This window comes from Vombatus ursinus, unplaced genomic scaffold, assembly GCF_900497805.2.
Source record: "Vombatus ursinus unplaced genomic scaffold, bare-nosed wombat genome assembly UNPS02014807.1, whole genome shotgun sequence".
NCBI lineage: Eukaryota > Metazoa > Chordata > Mammalia > Diprotodontia > Vombatidae > Vombatus > Vombatus ursinus.
In genome coordinates this window covers 59,833,015-59,846,036 of record NW_020954585.1, presented here as the reverse complement: position 1 = coordinate 59,846,036, position 13,022 = coordinate 59,833,015, and the positions used below count along the sequence as shown (strand labels likewise).

The following is a 13,022-nucleotide window of genomic DNA, read 5'->3' as shown; positions in this document are numbered from 1 at the left end:
TTGTTTTTTTTTTTTTCAAGAGTTAACCCATTCATTTCTTTTCTTTCCACTTTACCCTCTGGTTCTAATTCTGAGCAGTTTTGTTGATAGTTTTAAGAGAGACCAATGATTCTTAAGTTATCTGTCCTTGACCTATTTTCTAGGTTAGTTCTTTTTGCTGTCTGTTTTTGTTTTTTGTGGTTTTTTTTGTTTTGTTTTGTTTTTGGAGGCAGTGGGGGTTAAGTGACTTGCCCAGGGTCACACAGCTAGCTAGTAAGTGTCAGAGGCCAGATTTGAACTCAGGTCGTCCTGACTCCAGGGCCAGTGCTCTGTCCCCTGCACCACCTAACTGCCCCCAGTTAGTTCTTTTTGATAGTAGATACCTCACATTTTATATTTTTTCTGTTTTTGACTATTCTAGTATTTCTTCTTGTCTCCTGGAATCATTAAATTCTTTTTGCTACATTATAATTTTTAGGAAATTCACTATTTGGGTATGGCTTTCCACCTTGTATTCTAAACTACTTATTCTCCATCTAATTCTTTCCTCCAGATCTTTTATTTCACTTATAATTCCATTTTTTATCTCTTACTTCATTTCTTCTAGGTCCTCTTATTGGTTCTTGTGGCTAAGCCATTTCTTTTTTTCTCTGAAGCTCTGCTTGTAATTGTTATGGAGTTACTCTCTCCTTCTGGATTTCTTGACCCATCATATTTCTTCATACTGTTTGGTATCTTCTCTTTACTCAAGGCTCCACACTTTCTTACAATCTTAAATAGGCTGGTCAGGCCCTGTTTGGTCCTGATCTTGATTTCCTGTGACCTCTTACCTCCTCCTCTGGAGTGTCTGTATGCTCAAAGTATTGATAGGTTTCATTGTCCCTGGTCAGAGCTCTCTACTCTTCTTGCCTCCATGGGGTGTCTCCAGTCAGGGTTCTTCTGGTTTCTCCCAGTTCCCCTAGAATATCCCCGGTCTTCTGTCCTTTCTAATGTTTCTCCACGCAGGGCACTATTGGGATACTTCAGTGCATCCAGTGCCCCAACTGGGAAAGTTCCAGGAGAGCTGGAACTCTTGCTTCCCCCTTGGCTAACAAGCTTCCTGAGATTTTCTTGGTAGGGCCACAACTGAGCTTCCCTGAGCTCTGACCTGTTTGCTTGTGCTGATGTTGGCTTTTCTGGCAAGAGCTTCTGGTTCTTTTTTGTACAGTTGTGGCCTGAATGGAGGAGATTCCTGAGAGATTTTTCTTTGTATTTCTTGGTCATTGTTTAATATGATGTCTTTTTTAGATCATTGCTAGAGTAAAATGGGAAGAGCTAGGCTCCTTTGAGACTCTTCATAATAGCCATCTAAACTGGAAATGTTTTGTGTTTTGTTTTTTTTTTTTGAATCAGGGATTTTAGGAGATTTTTTAAAGGGAGAATGCTGGGTTTGTCATCAGATAGCTTCAGTTCAGTGTCTTTCTCTACTGCTTACTAATGGTGTGACAAATCACTGAACTTCTTTGGGCCTAAGTTTTCTCTTCTGTAAAATAAAGGCACTCTTCTAGCGTCAAATCTATCCATCTCTACAATCCTCTCTTCTCCAGTGTCTCTTCTGAGATCCAAGACTGCATTATACCTAAAGTACCATTTGCCATTTTCAAGCCAAGAATTAGTCAATCAGAGAACAAGCATTTAATTGCTTGCTATTTGCCAGCGCTCTGCTAGGTTGCTGGGGTGCCAGGTACTGTACTAAGTGCTTTTTACAAATATTATCTCCTCACAACAAATGATCCTCACAACAACCCTGGGAGATATTATTATCATCCTCATTCTACAGTTAAGGAAACTAAGGCAAACAGAGGTTTAGGTGACTTGCCCAGAGTCACACAGCTGGTAGGTGCTTGAGACCGGATTTAAACTGAAGTCTTCCCAACTTCAGACCGAGTACTCTTTCTGTTGCATCACTTATATATATGAGAAGTGGTGGCCAGGGAAGGGAGCTTTAATATAGATAGTCAGAGGGATAATAAGTAGAGACGTAGGGCAGTAGGTTGTCCATAATCCAGGCTAATATTGATTTGATTATTCTTTCCCAATCAAGACAGAGAAAGTACAATCCAGGTGAGGGTGCAGGGACATAGATAAATACTGCAGCACAGCATGTGGTGAAATGCCCATGCTCACTAGGTCCTGGCATCCTGGTAGATATCTAGATGTGTTGAAGCATGATCTAGGACCAGCTAGGTACAGAGGACTGAGGTGAGGATTGACTTCCTCTCCAATCCAAGTAGCTCCATCCCAGGACGAGTCCCAGAGTGGAATAGAGTAATTTCTTCAGGGTGGAGCAGTGAAGGAAAAGAGGTATCAAGGTCTCTGAAAGTCCTGGTGCAGAGGGTCATTCTTCATAAAGAGAGGCAAGTAGTGCCAGGGCAGATGGCAAGATTCCAGAGCAGATCAGAGCAGTTTTATTGGAGTATGCTGTGTGCACAGTAAAATGGTAGGTCATCCTTAGAGGTTTGTTGATCATCAGCAAACACAGGGATGACTTTAAGTTTTATTATAATACTGAGCTCTTCATATGCTTAGACTTTTTTCGTAGTGGTTCATTTGATCATCTACTTATGAATTGGTAGTCCTTTCTTCCTCCCTAATTCCCTGTCTTACTCCCCACAGAAGCTATTTCAAACTGCTTTTCTGCATTAGGCATCCTATACTTCCCTCTTCAAGACTCTAAGCTGAGAAGCTTACTTGTTACCTTGTTAAAATTGCGATTATTTGTTACCAACTCCCTTTTCTCACCTTTTTATTTCAAAACCCTTTGACATCATCCCTCACTTGCTACTTTCTCCTAGTCAGTGATAATGGAGGAAATGCTTCTTATCCAGGAGTTCCCTATGAAATCATAGGTACAGTTCCAACCCAATCTCTGTGTATATTTCTGTATATTTGTCTCCCTTCCTTGGTGGCAGGGGTTGGTTTTGCCTTTCTTTGTATCTTCCGCACTTCTCATAATGCCTGGAACGTTGTAGGGGCTTAATAAAGCTTATTGATTGATAATGTTTTTTTTTTTCCCTAGTATTATAGTAGGGGAAAAGGCTACTTTTAGATAGGTGCTATTCCCAGGAAAAAGAAAAATATCATTAAAACTTCTTGTGTGTGTTTTGAACTCAGGTTATGATTGGAACTGCTCTTAACAAGAATGAAATGAAGAAACTAATCACTCATATGGGTGAGATTGAGCATCCCTGGAATTGCCCACATGGAAGACCAACTATGAGGCACATAGCTAGCTTAAACATAATTTCTCAAGACTAATGAATAATTGTGCATAAAATTATTCTCATTTTGTAGAATTGCAGATTTTATCATGTATTTTCCCAATTTTGAAAGCAAAAATTTAAGTAACCTTTTTTGTTTTAAAAATCAGTGTGCTACATTATTTTCCATGTATATTTAAAATTTATCTTTATATTTAACTCTGCTTGTGAAATTTCTTGTTCTTACTGATTTTAAAAAAAATATATATGTACAGCCAAAAACATATTTTGAGAAATAAAGAGCATGCTTTAGATGTTATATAAGGCTTGAATTCACACATTCTTCACAGAAAATATATTTAGTTTGTACTTTAAGCATTACTGTCTAAACTAATGTAAATTTCAAGAACTTTGGAATTATGATTTACTCTAAGAATAGGTCTCCTAGCTGAATGAAATAAAAAATTAACACTTTGAATTTCCCTGTTAACTCCATTATGCTACATTTTTATTTCCTTGATATTAAAATTCTAGAGATTTTTAATCATGGGTGCATAGTGTTAATGCAAATACAGATCTCATCTCATTTGAACTTTAGTAGAATGAAGATAAAAATGAATAGATTGGGTAGCTGTCAAAATGGCTAGCAAATAAAGAGGGGAAAATCCACTACAGAACCTCCTCATTCATCTTAGATCATCACAGAATTGCTAGCTGATTATATTTTTAAATTTTACAATTATTTTCCTTTAAAGAGTTTGTACAAAGCTGACAGATCTTCTGAAATATGTAGAATATATTGCCAACAATAACAAAGTAAATATTTTTTTCCATCCATACCACAGTGTTTATTAAAGTTCTTATGCTACTAACAGAATATATTGCTGCCAGCAATATTGGAAATTTCCTTTTTGGGCCATGGGTTTTTCTGTCAGTTACTATTACCAATAGTAATTCTGCTAGTAATATACTGCTACCAGCAATTCTGCAAATTTCCCCTTTGGGCCATAGCCTTCCTGTCCTTGGGACCACAATGCCAATAGTAATGAGTTAAATTTATATGCCACTTTACAATTACTGGGTGCTTTCCACAAGTTATCTAATTTGATCCTTTAAAAATTTCAAGGTAGAGGGGCAGCTAGGTGACTCAGTGGATAGAGCACCGGACCTGGAGTCAGGAGGACCTGAGTTCAAATTCAGCCTCAGACCAAACACTTGACACTTACTAACTGTATGAACTTGGGGAAGTCACTTAACCCCAGTTGCCTAAAAAAAAAAAGTTTAAGGTAGGTAATATAAGATAGTAGCATATTCCAGTTTACAAATTCAGAAACAAGTTCTTATTTTTTTTTTTTTGGCTGGGCAGTGGGGTTAAGTGACTTGCCCAGGGTCACACAGCTAGTAAGTGTTATGTGTTTGAGGGCAGATTTGAACTCAGGTCCTCCTGTATCCAGGTCCGGTGCTCTATCCACTGCGCCACCTAGCTGCCCCCAGAAACAAGTTCTGGGAGGTTAATGCCTTAAGGTGGCTTCAGAGGGATGTTATATTGCCTGACTCAAAGCCAGATCTTCTGAGTCTAAACCTAGTGCCTGCATCACAGTGGGTTAGATAAAAGTTGTAAGTTAGGGCATTGCCAACTCAGCAAAAACAGTCATTTTTCCTTTTTTCCAAGAAAAAGTTTTGCTTGGGGAAACATGACTTTCTTCTCTCTTTACATCTGGATCAGTGTATCCTGGCTTTATTTGATAAAAAATGAGTGACATCTTTAAGCCTTTTCAAGAAGGCAATTCATGAATTTCTTTTCTCAGCTGAATGTATGATGGAAATATTTGGAAATCAAAAGGGTAAAAACATTTCTTTAGAGATGGGCAAATTTTGGCATGGTTTAATTATTGAGTGGCAGAGTGGTGTAGGATCAGGCTGTCCTTGGAATAAGGAAGACTGAAGCTCTAGTTTTACTTCTGTCACAAAAAAGCATGTAATCGTTCCTCTCCACGCTCCTAGGCAACTCTCTTAAGACTAAATTCCAGGGCAGGAGCTGATCTGTATTGGTATGGGGAGCTCCTGGTACTGATAAAATCTTAGGTCCTGCAAAAAATATGAAAATATCTTTTGAAAAATAGCTACCTGGAAATCAAATCTCTTTTTAATGGTATCGACCCTACATCAAATTAATACTGAAACCAATTTCCACCATTCCAAACTCTAGGGAAAATTTAGAGCTGTTTCTAAGACCTCGGACAGCTTTCTACAAGTTAACAGCTAGATAGGGAGGATGGATATTGAAGGCAGTACCTTTAAGCCCCTCTTTTAAGAGCTCCTTATTAAAGGAGACAATTCTTTAAAAAGCCCTTTATTAAAAAGAGTGGACCAGTTAAGATCCTCTTACTAAGGAAAGGGTCCCTTTAAGAGTCCGGGCTGTCCCTTTAAGAGCGTTGTGGCTCCTTAACAACGGTTTCCTAGAGACCGCACTGTCTCCAGGACGCTGCACCAGCCGGAGGTAATTCCTAGAACCTTAGTCTCCAGCCTGGTTCCCCGGGATTGTTTCGCCAAAGGATTTAAAATGGTATTGTTATTCGCCATGCCACTTCCAAGGCCGAGAGATAATGGGGCTTTAGGAGAGGCGGGTGGACTGGGTCTGGGGGGTGAGGGCAGGACGAGGAAGGCGGACGGGTAGATTGAACATTCCCCATGCTGGTGTGCCCTGCGGCCCTGCACAGTGCGGCTGCGCAGACGCACATCCTCTGTCCAGCCCTAGAATCTGAAGGGAGTATAGAGACCTCGTATCCAGCCCATGCCGGAAGGCACTCAGGCGATAACTTCCTTATAACGTCCGGGTCAAGGGGTCATCCATCCTCTCGTGGAAGACCTGCAAGTGAGAGGGAGGCAGCCTTTACAGCTATCCAGATAGATCTAATAGCATATTTTTTCTTTCAAAAATAATTGCTGCCATTTAAATTTTTTTCTTATATTTAGCTATATTAAAATAATTTATTTTTTTTTTCAGTAGTAAACTTGTTTTTTCTCCCATACACCTCTCCTCTCAATGGGAAAAAAAGGAAAAACAAAACAACACAAAAAACCTTGTAACAAATATTCATAATCAAGCAAAACAAATTCCCACATTGGCCAAGTCCAAAAATGTGCCTCTCATTCAGTGTGCAGTTCATAATAATAATGATAATAATAATAGCAGCTAGCATTTATAAAACATGTATTGCAAATATCTCATTTTCTTTTCACAACCACCTTGGGAGGTAGGCGCAGTTATCCCCATTTTACAAATGAGGAAACTGAAGCAGATGGAAGTTAAGGGACTTTCCCAGGGTCACCCAAATGGTAAATACTTGAGACTGGATTTAAACTTAGAACTTCCTGAGTCTAGGAAGTGTGCACTCCCAAGGACTGCTCCACCAGGAAGTAGACAACATCATCTTTTGCAGTGGTGGTTGGTCATTATCGCATTGATCAGAGTTCTTAAGTCTTTCAAAATTGTTTGCCTTTATAATGTTATTACAAATTCATCTAGTTCTGCTTACAACTCTTCATATAACTCTGCCAGGGTATTTTTGAAACAGCTTTATATCACCTTAATTTCTGAATATATTTCTTCCTCTTCCCCTAAACGGTAAACCATCCCTTGTAAGAATAATTATAGAGGGGGACAGAGTCTGTTAGAGCATATGCAACATTCTACACCAAAATCACCTATTTCTTAAAAGGAAGAGAAGTTACGTTTTCTTATCTTTTCTCTGGAATTAAGTACAGATCATTATAATTACATGATATTCAATTTTAGGGTTTTTTGTTGATCTGACCCACATGCTTCCAGGACTGAGCCCTCATTGTCCAATCCCCACCTCACCCCCCACCCCACACCACTCCCTTATCCTGTTGTTGCTGTAATTGTATATATGGCTCTGTTTGCTGGTTCCCTTTCACCATGAAATAAGTCATATGCTTTTTCATATTTGTTTTTTTTATGGAGCAATAATACAACCTAGTACATTAATTTACCACAATTTGTTTAGTCATTATCCAGTTTAGAATCATTTACTTCACTTCCAGTTCTTTGCTATCACAAAAAGTTCAGTTCAGTCTCTTTTTCAGTCATGTCCAATTCTTTGTGATCCCATTTGAGATTTTCTTGGCAAAGATACAGATTTAAACTTAAGAAGGAGAGTCTTCCTGGCTTCCAGGCCTAGCATTCTCTCATTGCGCCATCTAGCTGCCCCACAGAAAATTAGCTCTAATTATTAGTAAGTTTTTCTTGACACCAAGAATAAATTTGAAGCCTACATCTTTTGCTTCTGGCTCTGCCCTCTGGAGCAAACAGAGCAAACTTAATCTCTTGTCTACATGACAGCCCGTCAAATACTTGAAGACAGCTGTCATGCACTCCCTCGGTCTTGTCTTCTCTAGATTAAACATTCCCGATTCCTTTAACTCATTGTCATATGGCATGGACTCAGGGCTCTTCTTGAGTGACTGAAGTGATGGCCTTGGAAATGCTGAGGTAGATAAGAACATGAAAACTACATTTTCGTGATGGTGATTTATGGATGTTCCTAATTGAAATGATCTTTTAGGAGCATCCTTTGCAATACAATATGTATACACACATATATTCACTACTCAGTGAAACATTAGCTAGTATTCCTGTTCTAACCTTAAAACTCACGTGCTTTTTGGGTCAACTAGGTGGCACAGTGGATAGAGAGAAGGACCTGAGTTCAAATCTAGCCTCAGACACAACACTTTCTAGCTGTGTGACCCTGGGCAAGTCACTTAACCTCCATTGCCCAACCAAAAAAACAAAAACAAAAAAAACCTCACATTTCCATTGACACATATTTCTACAAAAGTTTGTGTGTATATCTATATATAAATAAATGAGTGTATGTATATATACATATGCATATATGTGTGTGTATGTGTATATATATAGATATAGATATAGATAGATATATATATAGATATATATGTATGAGGATGGGTATTTCAACACCTTCGGCGGGAGAGAATGCCCTAATCTTATTAATTTGAAGGCTATAGTATGAATGAATGAATTAAAAAGCACTTATTATTATTATTTTTTTTAGTGAGGCAATCAGGGTTAAGTGACTTGCCCAAGGTCATACAGCTAGTACATGTCAAGTGTTTTGTCTTTGGCTGGATTTGAACTCAGATCCTCCTGACTTCAGGGCTGGTGCTCTATTCACTGCACCACCTAGCTGCCCCAAAAAGCACTTATTAAGAGCTTACTGTGTGCAAAGTAAAGACGGTATCTACTCTCAAATTCACATTCTAAAAGGAAGACAACATATGGAAGAGTGTGTGCCTATGTAATGTATAATACACATATATATGTGTGTGATGGTATCTATATTATATATGAATATGTACGCATAGTGAGAGTGTCTGCGTATTATATTGTTTGTTTAGTCTTTTTCAGTTGTGCCCAACTCTTTGTGACCCCAGTGGGGTTTTCTTGGAAAAGATACTGGAGTGGTTTGCCATTTATTTCTCCATCTCATTTTACAGATGAGGAAACTGAGGCAAACAGGGTTAAGTGACTTGCCCAGGGTCACACAGCTAGTAAGTGTCTGAGGCCAGATTTTAATTCAGGTCTTTCTGACTCCAAGACTGGCACTCTATTCACTGTGCTACCTAGCTGCCTGTGTATTATATATATGTATATAATATACATACATGTACATGTGATAGTGTCTATTATATATACAATATTATGTCTTATATCTCATATATTATTGTATATTATACATATGCACATTATTGTGTATTATATACATAATACACGATCACACATGTGTTTATATATTATATATACATTATATATTTGTGTCTGCTATGTATATTACATATATAATAACACTCACATAACACACACACATATATTACACAAACATTCCTGCATATGCCGTCTTCCTTTTAGGATGTGAACTTGAGAGTAGGGACTGTCTTTGCTTTGCACATTTTTGTTGTTCACTTGTTTAGTCATGTCCAACTTTGTTCAAGGACTTTGTCCATGGGGTTTTCTTGGTAAAGATACTGAAGTAGTTTGCTGTTTCCTTCTTCAGTATGTCCCCATTTTACAGATGAGGAACTGAGGCAATTAGAGTTTAAGTGACTTGCCTAGAATCACATAGCTAGTAAGTGTCTGAGGCTGGATTTTATTTTTCTTTGAAAAAAAAATAGGTGATTTTGGTGTAGAATGTTGCATATGCTCTTACAGACTCTGTTGATGTGTTGTTCAGTTTTGCTGAACTGCTTTCCCCCCTCTATTATTATTCTTACAAGGGATGGTTTACTGTGTCAATGGAATTGTGAGTTTTAAGGTTAGAACAGGAAGACTAGCTAATGTTTCACTGAGTAGTGAATACATGTGTCAGATCTTCCTGACTCCAGTCCCTTTGCTTTATCCACTGCACCACCTAACTGCCGCCACTTTGCATGTAGGAAGCCCTTAAGAAGTAATTTTTTTATTCATTCATTTATAATACTATAACGTTCACGTTCATAAGATAAGGGCGTTCTCTCCCTCTGAAGGTGTTAAAAGTTTGGATTAACTTTTAGATAATTTTTAGGAGAATGAAAATGACTACGATAATGATGATGACAACAACGACAACAACAGTGGTGGAGATGGTTAGATGATGCCCCTATATGTCAAAGCTGAAAGTCTAATTTAGAGGGAAAGTTAACATTTCAATGAATTGTGAAACATTTAATGTTTTTCAGGTAAAATTCATTAGTGCTCCAAAGTACCATCAACTTTCAGCCAAAGAAACACATTTGTTCTACAAGTTAAAACTTTAAAGGCCATTCAAAGACAATGGCAAAAGAAAAGAAAAAAGCAGATAAAAAGGCAGAAAAAGCTGCTCGGTCCCCTTCTCCTCTGTCTGACCAACCCGTTGACACATCCAAACAAGAGACCAATGCTCCAAAGCAGGAGGTCATTCCTGTCGCTCCCGAGCCTGAAGTTCTGTCATTCAAAGAGGAGAAGCCAGAAGAAGTACAAGTAGAGATACCTCAATACTATGAAGAGCCTATTCTCACCAAACTGATTGTCTTAAGGTGACTTTAGCTCTAGTGGGGTATCTGTAGCAAGTATTCCACACTGCATCATAGATTAATACTCCAGATTGATGTCAGAGATCAATGTAAGCTGAAGTAGCTAGGCAACAATGAGTCTTGCCCTGGGTCTTATACTCAGGATTTAGATGTGTAGGAGGCAAGGAGGAGAGAAGAGAAAGGGGAGGGTGAAAGGAGTACAACATGACCAAAGTCACAGAAGTAGAAATTAGTGTGGTGGGGGGACAATAGGGACATAACTTCATGAGGAAGAGAGCAACCTAATGAAAGTGTTATTTTAGGAAGATTAATTAGGAAATACTGTTCAAGATGACTTGGAGTAGGCAAGGAGACTATTTGAGCTGGTACTGTAATCTCAGTGTGACATGGAGTGGTGTCAGTGGAAATACAGAGAAAGGAAGAGGCATTTCAACATTAGGTGACTTAAGGAGCTTTTCTGATTATCAGAATTTGCTAGTTAGGTAGTTACATTTTTGTAGCAAAATTCCACCTATGGAATGCATCATTTTTGATAGGTACTAATTTTCATCGTTGATACTTGGTACTAATTGCATGTTTTTAAAATTTGTGTCATTTCTGTTTGCTTATACTCTTCGTCATGTCAAGCTCTATTTCTTTGCAGCTATGAAGGTGAAAAAGTCCGTGGACTGTATGAGGGAGAAGGTGTGGCCCATTTTGAGGGAGGAGGTGAATATAGAGTGAGTTGTGAATTTTGAGTTGTATCCATTTTGGAGGGAACTAGAGTGCAATGCTTAGGAGACTTGCCTTTTTAACAAGGTAAGTACTAAGTGTTTTCTAAACCAGTTAGGTAACTGATTCCCAGAAATACACCGGCTGCACTTCAAACTGATTTAAAATCAATAGGAACTTTGCATGAGTATTCAAAGACAAAATAGCAGCTTCATGTAACCAATATAGTACTTTGGGTTTTAAACTGTTTTTTTCTTTCTTAATTATCCTTGAATGTTACTCAACAATGTATAGTTTATCACTTTGCCTATTATCAGAGTTTTGTGCCCTGCTATAAATAACATTGCATTCATATTCTGTAAACAATCTAGAGAAGTCTGACTTCTTATAAAGCGCCTACAGAATATGTCAGTTACAGGGATGCTAAGGAAATGATTGTCTCATAGATCCCAGAGTTGCTTACCTAATGTCTATCTTTTATGTATTTAATTACTGTAGCTTATTACTGTAAAGTTGGAGCTGGTTACATGGTTTGTATGTGTTCTGCTGTATACAATGTTCTTTTGGCTTTTCCAGCCAATTCTCCTACTAATATTCATGGCACATATTAGAGGATTAAAACGTTGAATACTTGGTAAGAGTTTGTGGGAGGTATTTCAGAAACCATGGAGAAATAAGAAACAGGAGCTATCTTTTAAATAAATCTTAAAGCCTAAAACAAAAAATAGTAATGTTTGACACGTGATTTAATGACTATAGGCATTTGGGCTTAATCACTTAAATTTAATTGTGGCTGATTTCCTCAACATATGTTCAAATGGGTGACTGCAGATTCATTTGCATCTTTCAAAATGGAAAAGAATGTGTGTTAAAATAGGGAGGATCTTTGTTCATTAAGTTATTAGTTTTTTTAATTTTTTAATTTTTTTTACCTTATTTTATTTTTTTTTGAAGGACTAATGGTAATTTTTATTTTTTTTTTGTTTTCAACATTTACTTCCACAAGATTTTGAGTTCCAAATTTTCACCCCATCTTGCCCCTCCCTCCACCCCAAGATGGCATGCATTCTAAATACCCCTTCCCCTAGTATGCCTTCCCTTCTATCTCTTCCCCCCTTCTCTTATCCCCTTCCCCTTCAATTTTCCAGTAGGGCAGGATGGATTTCTGTACCCCATTTCCTGTATTTCTTATTTCCCAGTTGCATGTGAAAACATTTTTTTAAACATGTGTTTTTAAAAATTTGTGTTCCAGATTTTCTCTCTTCCTCCCCACCCACCCTCACTGATAAGGCAAGTGACTAAATATAGGTTATATATGTGCAGTTATGCAAATCACTTCCATAGTAGACATGCTGTGAAAAACTAACTCTATTTCCCTTAATCCTATCCCGCCCACCCATTTATTCTATTCTTTCTTTTGACTCTGACCCTCCTCAGAAGTATTTGCTTCTGATTACTCCCTTTCCCAATCTGCCCTCCTCTCTATCATTCCCCTATTCTCTTGTCCCCTTCCCCCCCTCTTTTCCTGTAGGGTAAGACAGAGGTCCACACCCGATTTAATGTGTATGTTATTCCCTCCTTAAGTCAAATCCTATGAGAATAAGATTCACTCATTCCCTCTCACCTTCCCCCGTTTCCCCTCCACTGTAAGAGCCTTTTCTTGTCTGTTTTTTTGGGGGGGGGGATAATTTACTCCATTCTACCTCTCCCTTTCTTCTTCTCCTAGTATATTCCTCTCTCACCCCTTAATTTTATTCACTAGATATGACCCCTTCATTTTCAACTCACCCTGTGCCCTCTATCTATCTATCTATATCTATATATACGTACATATAATTTTTTCCCCTCCAACTACCCTAATACTGACAAAGGTCTCATGAGTTACAAATATCATCTTTCCACGCAGGAATGTAAACAGTTCAACCTTAACAAGTCTCTTATGATTTTCTCTTTCCTGTTTACCTCTTCATGTTCCACTCGAGTCTTGTATTTGAAAAT

At 38.1% G+C, this 13,022-nt stretch overlaps 2 protein-coding genes across 3 annotated transcripts in view; both read left to right on the top strand.

Moving 5' to 3' along the window:
* LOC114052229 (mismatch repair endonuclease PMS2-like) overlaps positions 1-4,017 on the top strand; it is a 37,744-nt gene extending 33,727 nt beyond the window's left edge. The window contains exon 15 of the mRNA XM_027874736.1: positions 3,133-4,017. Coding sequence (XP_027730537.1) covers positions 3,133-3,276 — 144 coding nt within the window. The 3' untranslated portion in view covers positions 3,277-4,017. The remainder of the gene's footprint in view (positions 1-3,132) is intronic.
* A 6,043-nt stretch (positions 4,018-10,060) lies between these two features.
* Positions 10,061-13,022, top strand: part of LOC114052339 (radial spoke head 10 homolog B2-like) — a 61,867-nt gene continuing 58,905 nt past the window's right edge. For both annotated transcript variants that reach the window (XM_027874893.1, XM_027874891.1), the window contains exons 1-2: positions 10,061-10,316; positions 10,957-11,032. In XM_027874893.1, the coding sequence (XP_027730694.1) occupies positions 10,075-10,316; positions 10,957-11,032 (318 nt within the window). In that variant the 5' untranslated portion in view covers positions 10,061-10,074. The remainder of the gene's footprint in view (positions 10,317-10,956; positions 11,033-13,022) is intronic.